General features: G+C 41.2%; 2 protein-coding genes across 8 annotated transcripts in view; both read right to left on the bottom strand.

The window, feature by feature from the left end:
• The window catches only part of MCM10 (minichromosome maintenance 10 replication initiation factor), a 41,344-nt gene extending 35,508 nt beyond the window's left edge, over positions 1-5,836 (bottom strand). For 3 of the 4 annotated variants that reach the window (XM_078075149.1, XM_078075150.1, XM_078075151.1), the window contains exons 1-2: positions 5,768-5,836; positions 1,765-1,853 (exon numbers count right to left, since the gene is read on the bottom strand). In XM_078075149.1, the coding sequence (XP_077931275.1) occupies positions 1,765-1,771 (7 nt within the window). In that variant the 5' untranslated portion in view covers positions 1,772-1,853; positions 5,768-5,836. Of the gene's footprint in view, positions 1-1,764; positions 1,854-4,146; positions 4,203-5,767 lie in introns of those variants that run through there. The other variant, XM_036068410.2, reaches the window with a different exon arrangement.
• The window catches only part of OPTN (optineurin), a 53,142-nt gene continuing 41,451 nt past the window's right edge, over positions 5,035-16,725 (bottom strand). For 3 of the 4 annotated variants that reach the window (XM_036068419.2, XM_078075152.1, XM_078075153.1), the window contains one exon: positions 5,035-7,255. Coding sequence is in view for 2 of the 4 variants with exons in the window: in XM_078075152.1 (XP_077931278.1) it covers positions 7,242-7,255 (14 nt within the window). In the remaining 2 variants the exon portion in view is untranslated. Of the gene's footprint in view, positions 7,256-10,620; positions 16,627-16,725 lie in introns of those variants that run through there. The other variant, XM_036068418.2, reaches the window with a different exon arrangement.

Below are 16,725 nucleotides of genomic sequence, written 5' to 3'. Positions count from 1 at the left end.
TCTGATTTGCATTTCCAGCATTCTCATAAGGCAAAGAATTGTTTACGTTTATTGGCCCTTTGGATTTCTTCTTTCTTGATTTGTTTATTTTCTGTGCCCATTTTTTTCTATTTGGGCATAATCCTTTATAAATCTGAGCCATTTTAAAGCAAAGACATTAAGGATATTTCATGCACCCCCTTCACCTCAAAGATAAGGGCTGAAGTCCAGAGAGGTCAAAGACCTGTTCAGGACCATATGGTGAAAGAGGTTAGTGAGGGAGTCTGGCTTAGGATGGAGATCTCTAAATCCAATATTCTTTCCACCACTCTGTACTCTTAGCAGATGGAAAACAGCCAGTAGCCAAACTCATGGCCTAGAATCTGATAAAAGGGTCTAAATCTTAAAGTCAGAGGTTGCATAATAATTTGTCTGAATTGCTTAGTCAACAAACACTACAAAACTGCAGGACGCAGCAAGAGAGAAGAGGCAATCTGGCTCCCTGTGCTCTGGGTGAGACTGCCACATTCCCTCAAGAGAGCCAAGAGGTCCTCCCCTGTCTTGTTCCCAGCTGTGGAAGAGAGCACACCCCAAGAAGAGGCCTTGGCTCACACCACTGGGAGCCCCAGGGGACAAATGTGGCCAAGTGGCTCCATACCCTTCCTCGAACCCAGTTTCTTTCATGAGAGCACCAGGTCTAATCCTGTGATACCTCCCATCCTGGTTTAACTCAGTCACCACTGAAAATCCTGTCTTCTCCATGTTATGCCGACCCAATCTCCCTGCTTCATCACTCCATTTATACACTGGATCTTCTTCCTCTCAGCTCCTCAAGGACTTAAGTCTGTAAGCACCAGCTCTCTTCCCCACATCACTCATTATATTCCCTGTCTTCTGGAGCATTTCTCTCAGCATACAAATTCATTCTAGTGTCTTGCAACGTACCAACTACCTAATATTTTCCTATTTATTTGTTATTATCTTGCTCTCTGTACTAGAACTGAAGTAGGAATGTTGTTCAACCATGTATCCCTAGCACCAGTAAATGCTCTGATTTCGTCTATACTGGACCAAATTGTTAACACCGTGCCAATCAAATGAATGTTTATTAGATACAATATCTTAGAGAACACATACCATTCACCACTTACTTTCATAACTGTCTCCTAGCAAATATTTATACTTTATATTACATTAATCGCCCTGAAGGTAATTTGATGATTTTCGGAAACAGGACACTATTAATTTACCAAAGGTACAATCAACGTCACATGTTATTATAGTGTGAAGAGTTTCAACATTTGGTTCTACTTTTTTGAAAAGGGCAGGGTATAAAATTAGAAAGGACTATAAGAGTTTAACCCAGAGCTAGACTAAAACCATTTCAACAGACTTCAATATTAATCGTGAACTCTGAAGTCAAACTTCAGGGGTTCAAATCCCTGCTCTGGAAGTCTCACCTGTGACAAATTACTAAACATCTGTCTTCCACTCTAAAAAATACAGTTGCTCAGAGGACTAAGGCAGTTAATATAAGTAGGGACCTTAGAACAGTGCTTGGCACATTGTAACTACATGCCAACTATCATCATTATGAAAGACAATCACTGCTGCCAGGAGATACAATCCCACCTGATTAAAACAAGTAACATTCACTGACTGAAGTGAGATCTTCTCTGAACCACTCAGACAATACTTGAGGGAGGGGTAATACCTATTTTCACTATTTTGCAAGTAGAATAAATGGACACAAGGGTGGTTTTGCATGAAACAAAGAAAACTTACCATCCATGCTGTCGAGGGAACAGTTGTGATCAAGAACTTCCAAGAATCAGGTGCCCAGGAGATGGCAGTAATGTCGAATCTTGGCTACGCTATGAAATGAACATGGGAAAAGTCACCCTTGATTGTTCCCTCTCTCACATCGCATATGTAACAAATCTAGGATCACACAAATCCTATGGGCTTGAAGCTCAGAATTCATCCAGAATCTGACCACTTCTCATCCCCACCTACCAACACCATCTCCCTTTATCTTGACTCCAAACTATGGTTATAGAAACTCGGTTGAGGTAGAGATTACATGGATGGGAGAGACTGTGAACAAGTATTATTGAGGATGGCCTAAATATTAGGGCTATTATCCCATTTTATTTACTGTGACACATGTGCTGGCTTCCTTATTCATAGCAGTCTAGTGTGTGGTTCTACTCAGTTGCAGCCTTAGTCACATCAGTATTTTGATTCAATACTACTCAGCAAAACTCAAAAGAGTTGGCAGAACTAAGTAGGGTAAATTCGTATTATTCCATGCACTTTCCTTTTTTCATTTAATTGATTTCTTTAAAAAGATTTTATTTATTTGAGAGAGAGAGTGCGCATAAGCCAGGGGGAGGGGACCGGCAGAGGGAGAAGGAGAAGCACGATCCCCGCTGACCGGTCTCCAAAAAAAGGCTCCATCCCAGGACCCTGAGATCAATGACCTGAGCCCAAGGCAGATGCTTAACCGATTGAGCGACCCAGGTGCCCCCATTTAATTGATTTTAATAACTGCAAGAAAAAAGTATAAATTTTTCTACACTATTATTTAACAAATATGAGCTTTATAGCTAACCTTGGTATGTCTAATGTCAACTATCAATTATGATGCTTTCTTTTTATTTATTCAACAAATATTTTCATGGAACTACCGTGTGCACCACACTGTGTTGTCTCCTGGGTAACCGGCTGGGTTGTAAGCTTCCTGAGGGTTAGCCAACTGTTGTATTCATCTCTATAACCAACCACCTTTCCCTGCCCCGAAGCTGTGTACTCTACCTCACTCTCACATTCAGTATCACCCAACAACTGCTACTGGATCTGTCTCCAAAACATTGCTCAATCTTTTGCCTGAACGACTGCATGAGCATCTGGTATTGGTCTCTTTGTCTCTTTGATGTCTTCGTTATACAGCAGCCACTGTAATCTTTTCTTTCCTTCATAATCTTCTAGGAATGTAAATCAGATCATGGTATTCCCTTAATAAAAAGTCTTTAAGGGGCGCCTGGGTGGCTCAGTTGGTTAGGCGACTGCCTTCGGCTCAGGTCATGATCCTGGAGTCTCGGGATCGAGTCCCGCATCGGGCTCCCTGCTCAGTGGGGAGTCTGCTTCTCCCTCTGACCCTCCCGCCTCTCATGTGCTCTCTCTCTCTCAAATAAATAAATAAAATCTTTAAAAAAAAAAAAAAAGTCTTTAATGGGGGCACCTGGGTGGCTCAGTCGGTGAAGCGTCTGCCTTGGCTCAGGTCATGATCTCGGGGTCCTGGGATGGAGCCCCATGTGGGGCTCCCTGCTCAGTGGGGAGTCTGCTTTTCCCTCTCCCGCTCTCAATCTCTCAAATAAACAAATAAAATCTTAAAAAAAAAACCTCTTTAGTGATTTTTCATTGCTTGAGCTAAATTTAAAAGTCTATGAGGAAATGGGTACTGTCTCCCTTGCCTACTTCTCCTCAGTCAGACTAGCCTGCCTTCAACTTCCTGAACACACCGAGTGCTCTCAGGCCTCAGGCTCTTTAGAAAGCGCTCCCCTAGCTCCTTCTCACCCTTCGGGCTCCTCGTAGGCATCGATTTTTCTGAGCCTTCCAGACCACCCTATCTGAGTGGCCCCGTTGGATCCCTCTCACACCTCATCCTTTTCGCGACCCTACTGCACTTTCCACTGTGGTGTCCTTGTTTGTTACGTTACTCTCTTTAGAGTCTACGCTTCATGAGGGCACAAATAATTCATAAATAATTTAGGTTTGGAGGCCTGCACATGGCACACATTCAATGATTACCAAATCATGAACTTAAAAAAAAAAATGAACAAATAAAAGTCTACACGGCACGCGGGCATCTTAAAAGGCTCCTTTAGGGAAAAAACCAAACCCGGCCCCTTAAGTTGAGAGGACCGCCCGACGCCTGGCACCTCCCCAGTGCATCTGAGAGGCGCCCCTACCTTTCGGCCGCTCCTCACCCGGCGCCCACCTGGCCGCTCGGACACCGCGCGCGCCCTGTCTCGCCCGCCTGACCTCCACGGGCTCCGCGCCTCTCGCCCTCGGAGCTCTCCAAACTCTCCCGCAGACCTTCGTGGCAGCCCCTCTCCCCTGCCGCCGGAAGGCCACCCACATGCCCAGACCCCGGCTTCTTACCCTACTCCGAACCCGTTCCCGTCCTACATCCAGACCCGCCAAAATTCCAACTTAATTCCACCCCCCTCTGACGCCAGACGCACGCCGGCTTAAGGCCGCGCTGATTGGCTACGTCGCGTAAGGCCGACCTTGCGTAGAGCAATCTGATTGGCCCACGTAACGGGGCGCCCTCTCTGTTGGGGGCAAGGAAACTTCCGGTCGGTGAAGCCTTGGGCTCCTTTAGACAAAATAAAGTGTTCTGGCGCCTCCCAGCGTGGGGAAGTTTAGGTCGTCCTGTAGGGTATTTTTACAGAAGGTCGGAATTCCTGGCACTCTGGGACTGTGTCATCCAATCCTTCTGAGCCTCATTTTCTTTCTGGAAGGGTAACGCCTGAGGCCAAGAAGCCTGCGCATACACACTTAAACAGGGAGCACATTCCAGACGTTTCTCCTGCCCTCACAAATGTCCTGTGGTTGGATTGATCCTTGAGAGGTCTAAATAAGCTGGTTGATTATTTCACAACCTCTTGTGTTCAACTGAGATGACTGGACTCAAAAACAAAAATCTGGTTCACCTTTAATTCTGTATGAGCTTGGGGAACTAACTTATGCCCTTGGGGTTCTGCATCCCCATCTGTAAAATGAGCCTTGAAGTCTAGACGACATTCTTTGATGCAGTAGAAACCATTTCTTTACAGAGGAATTTGTGGTGTACAGACTTGGAGAATTGTAACTGGTGTCAGACTAACTTGTTAGGGAGCCATATTTTTCACAGGATATTTTTTTAGTAAAATTCAGACTTTTTTTAGGTATTTACATGCTAAAAAGTGTGCTTGTACATAATTCTGAGAACTGCCCTAAGTGCAGGATTATATTTAGCTTCTACAGAATTTAAAAGAATTCAAAGGATTTTTGGTGGAGCAAGTGATGATTTTTTAATTAACTTTTTAAATTAAAATTTTAGTCAGTTAACATACAGTGCAATATTGGTTTCTGGAGTAAAACTCAGTGATTCATCACTTACATACAACACCCAGTGCTCATCATAACAAGTGCCCTCCTTAATGCCCATCCCCCATCTAGCCCATCCCCCAACCACCTCCCTCCATCAACCCTCATTTGTTCTGTCCTTAAGTCTCTTAGGTTTGTTTCTCCCTCTCCTTTTTTTCTTTTCCCCCTTCCCTTATGTTCATCTGTCTTCTTTCTTAAATTCCACATATCAATGAGATCATATAGTATTTGTCTTTCTCTGACTTTCAAATAACCATTTTAAGTCTTTTTTTATCCCCCTCTCACAGGCTCTATTCAGGCCCTGCATCCCCCCGCTAATTATTTCATGTAAGAGTGTATCTCTATCCATTGTGTTTGCCTTCATTTTCAGAAAAACTAAAATCAGCTTCATGTTGATGAAAATAAACAGTCTGGATACCATCTACATTGATTTTTTTTTTCTGTGTCCTAATGGAGTATTATTGCTCCTTATTATCTGAAATTATTATATTGACCCAGGAATGGGAATAATACCCCTTTTGAGAACTGCTAGTGTTGAAAAATTCACAGTAATGGAGGAACTATTGTAATCAAATTGAAGAAAATTAAATGCATCACTACATCTAATTATAAAGGTTCATCAAAGACTTACTGGCTATGTAGACATTCCTGGACCAATCTGATTTGTTTTCCAAGGTTCTTTTCGTCAACTTGACTTTCCAGGTCCACTTGGCACCCAAATCCATGCAAGAAGTAGAAAACTGTACTGATGTAAGCTCTCAAACTTTCCTCCAGTGAGGGATCGAGAAATTATTGTTACAATGAGTACAGTAGTGATTTTGAGAAAGAATTAGGAGAGTAGATTCAGGACCCACCGATGGAAGAGAGGGAGATAAGAAACACAGAAAGGAGTTTAGGGTGTTTTTTGAGGCAATGCACCGAAGGAGGTAACGCAGGAAACACAGAATATGTTTAGGGTAGAAGACAGACTTGGTTTCAGCTTTCAGAATGAGATACTTAGGATTTAGAAAAGCTTCATCTCCAGATCTGAGATGCAGAGGAGAGGTCTGCATTGCAGTGATTCTGATCTTTTTGCCACGGAGTGATCACTGACCCCTTTGAGAAAAGAACGAAAATGGGTTTTTCTCCCCCAAGAAAAATGTACCCTCATACACTCAAGATTTTGTATACCTTCTGAGGGGATTCACATATTTTCCCAAAGACACTCTTCAAATTAAGAGCCTCTGGTGTAGAAGGCCAGAACCCGAGGCATGTGAGCCAGCGACAGAAGCTAATAGGAGAAGCCGGAGTGGTTAGGAAAGCAGTCCCACGCTTAGCCCTAGGCCTGGGCCTGACCTTCGCATGGCCTTATGCTGGTCTTCATCTAGCTGTGTCCCTCCCCGCAGGGTGAGGTGTCCCGGAGCTAAGGGATGCACTCATCCAAATCCTGGGCAATGCCTTGTAGCCAAAGCTCTCGTCCTGGGTTTTTTTTTTACCCTACGGCTCTGGGTCTGCTTTGAGGCCCGGCAAGTCCTCTTCCGCTGGTTATCCTTCGAGGGCAGATCCCTCTGCCGAAGGGGTGGCTATTTGGTGGTGGGTGGGTTGCGGGTAGAATGGGAGTTAAAGGGAGCTTGAATAGCAGGCAGCGGTGTCCCCACACTTGGAGAAAGGCTGCCAAGTGCTACACAGAACTGAGTCCAGGTGAGAGGAGAAGGAGGGTTTGCAGGGCTGGAGCCATGTTTCTGTGTGAAACTCCAAGGAGACTATGAGCTTTATCTCTAAACTTTAAAACTTTACACATAGGATCTCTGTTTGTATTCTGGCCCCAGAGTTTTCCGGTGTAAGGGGTGGGCCTGCAGGAAAGAGATGGCCTAGGATGCCAAGGAAGGAGAGTGTTAAGAAGGAAATGGCAAATGTCAATGTGATATAGCAGGGCTTCTCCAAGTCTGGTCGCTGGGGCAGCAGGTGCAGCAGCCCCTGGGAACTTGTGAGAAACCAAATGCTCATGCCCCACACCAGACCTGCTGAATCAGAAACTGAGGTTGGGAGCCAACATTCCGTGTTCAGCCTTGTGATCGCTGCATCTTTCTACAGCAGTGGTTCTAAAACTTTAGAGGGCACCAGAGTCACGGGAAGGCCTCTAAAACAGATCACAAAACAAGAAAGGGAGAAGTGAGTGGGCTCCAGCCTCCTTCCCCCAAATGCCACTGGGCCCTAGGGCTCAGTACCTCCCTCATCACCCCTGCTAGAGGTGCTCATTCTCCACGTCCGCGTCCACTGCCCCTCCCCCCCCAATCTTACAGATCATCTCTTGCATCTCCTGAGCTCACCCCCTTCACTACATCCTCACTTTTGTGACCCTCCTTGACCTCTGGGCACCTCTATCCTTTTTACTTCTAATTGATCTATATCTGATCTCACTTACTCCAATCCATTTCTCTTATTGCTCCCGATTATGACAAAATCTTGGCCTGGATTTTCCCTGAACAAAATTTGTCAATGGCTCCTCTGTTCCTGTAATCCCAAACTTCTTGCCACTCCAGAACTTGACTTACAGACTTGAGTCCTACTTTTCCACGAACCTCAGCTCTTCTCTTTCCCCATGGAATCAGCCTTTCTCCCAGTCACAGCTGAGCTGGGATTTTCCTCTTCTGAAATATTCCGGGCTCTGGCATGCCTCAGAGCCTTTGCACATGCAGACCCCTCTGCTTGGAGAGCCTCAACCACTGGATCACCTCCTACTCATCCACCCACCCTCAGTGGAGGCATCACCTCCTTTGTGAAGCCCCTCTGACCCTTCGGACTAAGCAGTTCACCAAGTATGGTGCTTCGCAGAACTCGAGACTGGGAGGGCACACAGAACTTTCACACTGCATCCTGATCATGGGCGTCTTCTGCTTCTCACTGTGGTGTCCTCATCTGGAGGCGAGGGAACTACTCTTGTTCATCTATCTCTTCTATGTCTTCCCTCCTGCTACTGGTGGCTGGCACACAATAAATGTTCCAGAAAGAAAAAAAACCCAAATAGAGTATTTGCTCCTTAGCAAGTCCTTTAGCATCTGGGGGCTCAGTTTTCTTCCTCTGGAAAGTGCTGATATCAGCAGGATGTGGATTAGAGGCTATTTTAGAAGGGCTCAAAGGAGAATTTCCAGGACATTTTCACACACCGGTTATCAGCCATAATCTCTTCCTGCCTCAGGTGCACACGGGGTTGGACAAAGATGTGGTCCATATTCTAGGAACTTACAGTCCAATTTGGGAGATGGGACATATACATGAAATATAAATAACATAAGGTGACAACCAATGGGCACCAATCTTGCTGGGGAGGAGGGAACAGACAGATGAGGTAGAACATTGAAAGACCGTATGGAAGATGAACACCAGGCCAAGAATTATATTCTGTAAGCAGTGAAAGGGTTTGAGCAGATTGGGGAGGAAGATCGATGTGAAGAGGAAAGGAGCGGCTCAGTGCTTAAACTCAAATTAATTAAGACTGCGTGGTTGTTAATTGCCGGCCACATACTAACTGTGCAACCTTGGGTCAAGTACTTAACCTCTCAGTGCCTCCACTCACTCATCTGCAAGACAGGGCTAGTGATAGTTATTTCATAGGGCATTGTGAGGATTAATCAGAAAAACTTGAAAATACGCATAGTGTGCCCAGCACAGGTCAGGGTAAGTGTGTATTAACTTCTATTCTTGCTACTTTTGTGAGGTGTTGCTTAGGGACTGTGAGCTAACGAAGACAGGTGCCCTGGAACTGAACATACCAGAAACTGGAGGCACAGAAGCCCAGTTAAAGATCATTTAGTTTCAGACTGCCAGAGTTCAAGGGAAGGGACCCGTGAAAGGCATTACGAAGGAAACCTTGTCTGCTTTGGTCACTGGCTGAAGAAAGTTACCTCTGGCAGGAAAAGGAGAGGACGAGGGCCAGGCTGGCCACACCTGGGCGCCTGGCAGAAGTGCGGAAATGGACTGGAGTGTCCAGGAGGAGCTTGCTGTGGACAGGGGGGAGATGGCAAGCTCAGTCTGAGGCGAAGGTGCGGATTTCAGCAGGTACTTTTAGCTACGTGACCAAAGCCAGGGGGATGTGGCAGGCCTTCACGTGCAGGTCTGCGGGGAGGTTTAGTGAGTGTACTTGCATTCTCCAAAGCAGAGACTGTAGAAGCAGAATACTCTTCAGTATGTCTACCTGGTTAATGCACCAGATGATTACATCACTGCCTGCATCTTTGGGCCTGACAGGCAATGCTATCAGAAAATCAGAAAATCAGACCAGTTTCCAAAGCTCCTCCACCACCATCTCCTCCCTGTAGATGTCTGTTTACATCTGCATTCGTATCTTCCTTGCTCAATGTGCAGAACTCTCTCAGGTCTTATCCCAAACTTGTGTTCGTCTGACTGGACAAAGATCCTGCACTGAGAAAAATGTTATCCTTGCTCAGAGGCAACCCTCTACCTAGAAAAAGAGGGAAATCCCACCTCCTTGATTTTGCTAACAGAATATTGTCTCTGTTGTGCAAATAAGTCTATTGCTTTTCAATCAACCTAGAAGTTACTTTAAACAATGGGGTATGTTCCTCCATCTACTTACCTCAACTGATGTTTTCCAAAGGGAAGCCAATAAAACCACCAGCCTTGCTGGTTTTAATTAATTCGTAAGACTGTTCAACACATTTCTTCCTTGGTTTTGCTGGGTTTATAGCCCAGCAAATAATAATAAAATATAATACACATATATGTAAAATAAATTTTACCCATAATTATGGCTCTGTGTATTTAAAAACCAAAACTGCTACACAAATCTATCAACTTACGAGTTTCTGAATGAAGACTTTTTGTATATTTCCCATCTTTGCAAGTACTTAGCTAGAAAAAATAACAAATTACTCACTGATGACTAACATTTTTTCAACAAGAGTACATAATGTTATTTTAGTAATTTTTAAAATGATGAAATCTGTAAATCAAAGGATTCGAAAGACTAAAATTATTTCTACTTTTTATTTGCTTCTCAGAGCAAAGCAGTTTTGGTACCTTTCATTGTTCCACTAAGACATTTGAATGTTGGTTCATAGACTTGATTCCTGTTATACTGAAAAGCTGCAACTAGCTCTTGGATCAACTTTCCTCCATTGAATTAATGATGGCATAATAAATTAATTTCATTAAAGCAATTCTAAGTTAGCCCTTTCCTTCATTATGGGTCAAATGGAAGCGTTAGCCAATCTTCACAAGAATTGTGATTTTATGACACACACAACACATTTTATGTTCATATTAAATAATCTTGTGGTTCAATTTTCTTTTCATTTTTAAGAAAATAATGGACTTCATTTTTTAACTTTTTTATTGTTTTTAAAAAAGATTTTATTTATTTGAGAGAGAGCAAAAGCGAGAGAGATCACAGAGGGAGAAAGCAGACTCACTGCTGAGCGGAGAGCCCGATGCAGGGCTCAGTCCTAGGACCCTGGGATCATGACCTGAGCCAAAGGCAGATGCTTAACCAACTGAGCCACCCAGGTGCCCCGAACTTTATTTTTTAGAACAGTTTTAGGATTACAGAAAAATTGAGTGCAAAGAATAAAGTCCCCATAAAGCTCCTTCCACACACAGTTTCTATTATTAACAACTTGCACTAGTATGGGACATTTGTTATAATGGATGAGCCAATACTGATACATTTTTTTGATACATTATTTTTAACTGAAGTCCACAGTTTACATTAGGATTCACTCTTATGTTTTACATTCAATGGATTTTGACAAATGTAGCCACCATCACAGTATCATGCAGAACAGTTTCACTGCCCTAAAAATCTTCTGTGCTCTCACCTATTCATCCCTCCCTCCACCTAACCCCTGGCAATCAATGATCTTGTCTCCATATACTGACTTTTCCAGAGTGTCATACAGTTCAAATCATACAGCATGTAGGCTTTTCAGATGGGCTTCTTTCACTTAGCAATATGCATTTAAAGTTCCTCCATGTCTTTTTGCAGTTTGATAGCTTATTTCCTTTCAGCGCTGAATCATATTCCATTGTATGGATGTACCACAGTTGGTTTATGCATTTGCCTATTGATGGACATCTTGGTTGCTTCCAAGTTTGGGCAATTATGAATAAAGCTACTGTAAACATTCATGTGCAGTTTTTGTGCGGACATAGTTTTCAACTCATTTGGGTAGATACAAAGGATTGCACACTTAATTTTGCAAGAAACCACTGGACTCTCTTCCAAACTACCATTCTGCATTTCCACCAGCAATGAATGAAAGTTTCTGCTATCTCACATCCTCCTCAGCTTTGGTGCTGTCAGTGTTTTGGATTTTAGCCATTTTAATAAGTGTGTGGTGATATCTCATTGTTTAAATTTGCAATTCCCTAATAACATGTTGTTGAGCATCTTCTAAAATGTGTTTATTTACCAAGTGTACATCTTCTTTGGTGAGGTATCTATTATCTTTTGTCCATTTTTAAATTGAGTTGCTTTCTTGTTGCTGAGTTTTAAGAATTCTTTGTATATTTTGAGACCAGTCCTTCCTTCATTAGATAATGGGTTTTGTAAAGATTTACTCCCACTCTGTGGCTTGAGTTTTATTTTTGTGAAAGGTATAAGGCCTGTGTCTAGATTCATTTTTTTACATGTGGATATCCACTGTTTGTTCCAGCATCACTTATTAAAAATACTATCCTTTCTCCATTGAATTGCCTTTTCTCCTTTATCAAAGACCAGTTGACTACCTGGGTCTATTTCTGGGCTCTCTGTTCTGCTCCACTGATTTGTCTATTTGTCCATTCTTTCACCAATACCACAATCTTGATTCCCATAGCTTGAGAGTAACTCTTGTAGGCAGGTAGTGTCTGTCCTCCAACTTTGTTCTTCTCCTTCAATATTACGTTGGCTATTCTGGGTCTTTTGTGTCTCCATATAAACTGTTAGAATCACTTTGTCAATAACCACAAAATAACTTCTTGGGATTGTATTGACTCTGTAGATCAAGTTGGGAAAAACCAAAATCTTGACAATACTGTCTCCCTATATATGAACATGAAATATCACTTCATTTATTTATATTTAGTTCTATGATTTCTTTCATCAGATCTTATGTTTTATTAGATTTATACCTAAGTATTCAATTTTTTGGTACTAATGTGTTATTGTGTTTTTAAAGTTTAACCATTCATTGCTGGTATACTGATATTGGTAATTTGTGTCTTCTACTTCCTTAACCTAGCTAGAGGTTTATCAATTTTGTTGATCATTTCAAAGAACCAGCTTTCAGTTTCATTTATTTTCTCTATTGATTTCCTGATATGAATTTCATTGATTTGTGTTCTAATTTTTATTTCTTTTCTTCTGCTTATTTTGTGTTTTATTTGCCATTCCTTTTCTAGTTTCTTAAAGTGGAAGCTTCAATTACCGATTTTAGATTTTTAATTCAATGCTATACACTTCTTGCTAAAGCATGGCTTCCACTTCAGCCCACAAACTTTGTGTTATATTTTCATTTCATTTAGTTTAAAATTTATTTAAATCTCTCTTGAGAATTCTTCTTTAGCCCATGTATTATTTACAAGTGTGTTAAATCTCCAAATGTTTTTTTGAGGGTTTCCAGGTATCTTTCTGTTTTTGATTTCTAGTTCAATTCCATTGTGGTATAAGAGCATACTGTGTATGGCTTATCTTTTTTTAAATTTGGTAAGGTGTTTTTTATGGCTCAGAATGTGTTCTATCATGGTGAATGTTCTCCATGAACTTGAGAAAAATGTGTACTCTGCTATATTTAGAATATGAAGTATTCTATAGGTATCAATTAGATCTTGTTGATAGTGTTATACAGTTTAACTATGTCCTTACTAATTTTTTTTGACTACTGGGTCTGTTAATTACTGATAGATTTTGAATTTTCTACCTGTATTAGTGGATTCATCTACTTTTCCTGCAATTCCATCGGTTTTGCCGTATGCATGTTGATGCTCTCTTGTTAGGTGCATATGCATTTAGGACCGTTACCGTTCTTGGATAATTGACCCTTTCATCATTTAGTAATGTCCCTTTTTATCCCTGACAATTCTTGCTTTGAAGTCTTCTTTAAATCAATTTGGTTACTCTAGCTTTCTTTTAATTAGTGTTAGCTTGCTGTTTCTTTCTCCATCTCTTTATATTTAAAGTGGGTTTCTTATAGACTGCATATAGGTTTTTAAATATTTCACTCCCTTCTTCCTGCTTGCATGATTTCTGAAGAGAGGTCTGATATATTTCTTATCCTTGCTCCTCTACACATAAGATTTTTTTCTTTCTGGCTTCTTTCAAGATTTTCTCTTTGCCCTTGATTTTCTGCAGTTTGAATACAATATACCTAGGTGAAGATTTTTTGATATTTAATCTGCTTGGTGATCTCTGACCTTCCTGATCTGTAGTTTGGTGTCTGTCGTTAATTTTTGAAAATTTTCAGCCATAATTACTTAACACAATCTCTTTCTTTTCATGCTGATATTCTCACTGCACGTATATTACATTTAAAAAAATTGTCCCACAGTTCTTGGATATTCTGTTTTCATTCTTTTTTCTCTCTGCATTTCAGTTTTAGGAGTTCCTATTGACATTGCTTCAAGCACAGAGATTCTTTCCTTGGCCATGTTCAGTCTTTTCATGAGCCCATGAAAGGCATTCTTCATTTCTGTTACACTGTCTCTGATTTCTAGTATTTCCTTTTGATTTTTTTCTTAGAGTTTCCATCTGTCTGCTTATATTACCCCCCGTTTCCTGCATGTTGTCACTTTTCTCATTAGAGCCCTTAGGATACTAACCATAGTTGTTTTAAATTTCCAGTCTTATATTTATCACACCTGATGCTTGCTCTATCTTTTCAAACTGTGTTTTTTTTTAATATGCAGTATAATTTCTTGTTGAAAAACGGAAATGATGTAGTAGGTAAAAGGAACTGAGGTAAATAGTGTGAGGTTTTATGTTTACCTGGCTACGAGCTGGACTATGTTCACTGTCTGCTGCAGCGGTAGGTGGCACGGGCTACAATCTCCTCTGGTGTCCCTGTTTTGTCTCCCCTTGTTGTCTTTGGGATTCCCTATATACCTCTTCCTTAATAAACCCAAAGATGAGCAATTTCTTCCAGTTGTAAGCCCATTATTGTATGGGCACCTTGTTGATGTGGTGGTAAAGTAGGTGTGGGGGAGAAGAGTTCCACAGTCCTATGACAAGGTCTTGGTCTTTTACTGAGCTTCTCCCTCTGCGCTGTGACCTTCTCGCACTTTTTTCTCCTCCTCAGGTGACAGGAGTAAAGCTGGGGGGGCTGGAGTTGGGTATTTGCTTTCCCCCTGGTCAGTCAGGCTCTGGTAATAATCCAACAGTTTAGGGTCTGGTAAAACAATTTCCCTTGAGGGATGGCATTCCTAGGAAGAACAGAGTGCGCCGGTGTCTTTCAAAATGGCTACTTCCCCCTCCCCCTGCTAAAAGTATGGGAGAATTTTTAGAAATCTTCACTGTGAGGTTCTTCTAGGGCTCCTGGAGGTAAAATTCACACAAGTGTGGGGTCCTCTTAAGAATGGGCTCCTATGAGAGTTTTTAATTCTCAAGTTTGTCCACACTGAGCCTTTGGCAAATCTTCAATTATAGTTCAAGTTCTCCTACTCCGGTATTGGCTCCTACTGTGGTTTCTGCTCCTGAGACCCTGATCTGGTAATCTGCGACTCTCTGTACCTGTCTGGCTGTCTCTCCAATTTGTGGGCAGTGGTTTGCCCTGTGACTTCAGTTTTCTGAGGGATTTAAAAAGAGTTTGTGATTCTGAGTCTGTTCAGCCTTTTCCTTGTTAGGAGGATGGGAGTGATGACTTTCAAGCTCCTTACATGCCAGGCTAAATCAAAATCATTTTAAAATACGACACTTGAAGACTTATTATAATCTTATTTAGCTGTAAAATTTTCATTGGTTCATTCCTATTTCTTCCCAGTTCTCGTCTCTCTATTGCTCCCATTTAGCCACACTTTGAGAACACAGGAGAGCGGCAGGTTCCAGAAGAGAGGCTGACATTCCAATGAAGTGTCATTACCTGTAACATGGGAGCTAGCTCTCCGAAGAGACTAAATTAGTTAGAGAAGACATGCACAGAGTTTACAAGCTGTTTATCAAAATGTTTGCTTCCCTCAGTACAATGGCTTTAATTTAAACTGACTATATGAACTTGCCTTCATTTGCAATCCTTTGAATTATCCAGCCAACAATTTGATCACAGCTCTAATAAGCCCACTCACATTGTTACTTCAGAGTTGGGATCAGCTTAATATTTTTACTTGAACAGCATAAAAGGATCGTCCCTTAACATTTAAATGTGAAACCATTTGGGTTGCTTTTCTATTTAAGACACTAGAGAAATCTATTTCCTCGAATACAAAATAGTAAGGAAAAAAAATTTAAACTAGAAACTATAAACAAGAAGTTAAAATGAAAATTTCATGGTTATTTTAGACATGTCTTTAATAAGCATTCTTCCTGGAGTGAGGTGGGAGAATCTAAGTTACTGGTGAATCTGTGCAGTGTGTTCTCTTGGCATGAAGACAGAATTAACTGTCTTGATTCCTGGTTTTAAAAAACATATATGGATACACACACACACGTGTGTGTGTGTATTAAATCAAGTTGCCTAAGAGAGATTATTATGACAAACCCAGAGTATATCTTTTAATTTTCTTCTAAATGTTTTAGGATATAGACACACAAAGACACTGTTTACTTTTATGACTGGCCCAGTATTAGCTAATCTCAGTAAACTGTGGGTTTACAAAATATAGCAAATCCCTATCTTCTCACTTCCTTAGCAAGATTAATTTCCAATGCAAACAACACATACTAGTCTCTAGTAAGGGGGTTGCTTATATTCATAGAATTCGCAAAACAGATTTGAATAAGTATTAAGCTTATATGAAGCTGAACATGGGAAACATCCCATGAACGTGGCCAACCATATATGAACAATGTGAACAACTCCAAAGCAAAATTTTATTTTGCAATACACCTATTTTTGTGATTATGAATATATGGCCTCATCCAGGGAAATTAACAGACAGCTGTTCTTTTTTAGAAATTAATAAACTATCTACTGTACAAACCCATATACCTGGGGCTACAATGAAACCAGCGAACCTAATGTATGTTCCTCATGTACGCCAATCTGTTTTCACTTGTCCCAATGATTAAGTAAAAGCCCACAGCACTCGTATGAAAACAGGCCCATCATAACTTTGGTACAGTTACTGCAGGCAGCAATAAAACTATAACATACACACAACCTCATATAGACGTGTCTTAAATGGATGAAGAAAAATAACAATATAATTTATTAAAAAAAAAAAACTCCAAAGATACTTTTCTTGATTAAATCTGTGACCACTTCATTTTTCCTGCCTCCTTAAAATATTCTCAGAGTTGATGTGTGAGGCCTCTTCCTTCAGTTATATTTACTCTGTCCCATGATGTCACATGCTCATTAACTGCATGAACAGTTCAGCCCACATACATGGAACATTAAAAAAAAAAAGGAAAAAAAAAAGAAAGAATCTATTATCAGAAAAGTGGTATGTTCAGGATTC

Source organism: Halichoerus grypus, chromosome 6 (genome assembly GCF_964656455.1).
Source record: "Halichoerus grypus chromosome 6, mHalGry1.hap1.1, whole genome shotgun sequence".
In the NCBI taxonomy this organism is placed as follows: domain Eukaryota; kingdom Metazoa; phylum Chordata; class Mammalia; order Carnivora; family Phocidae; genus Halichoerus; species Halichoerus grypus.
This window is presented reverse-complemented; position numbering and strand designations above follow the sequence as displayed.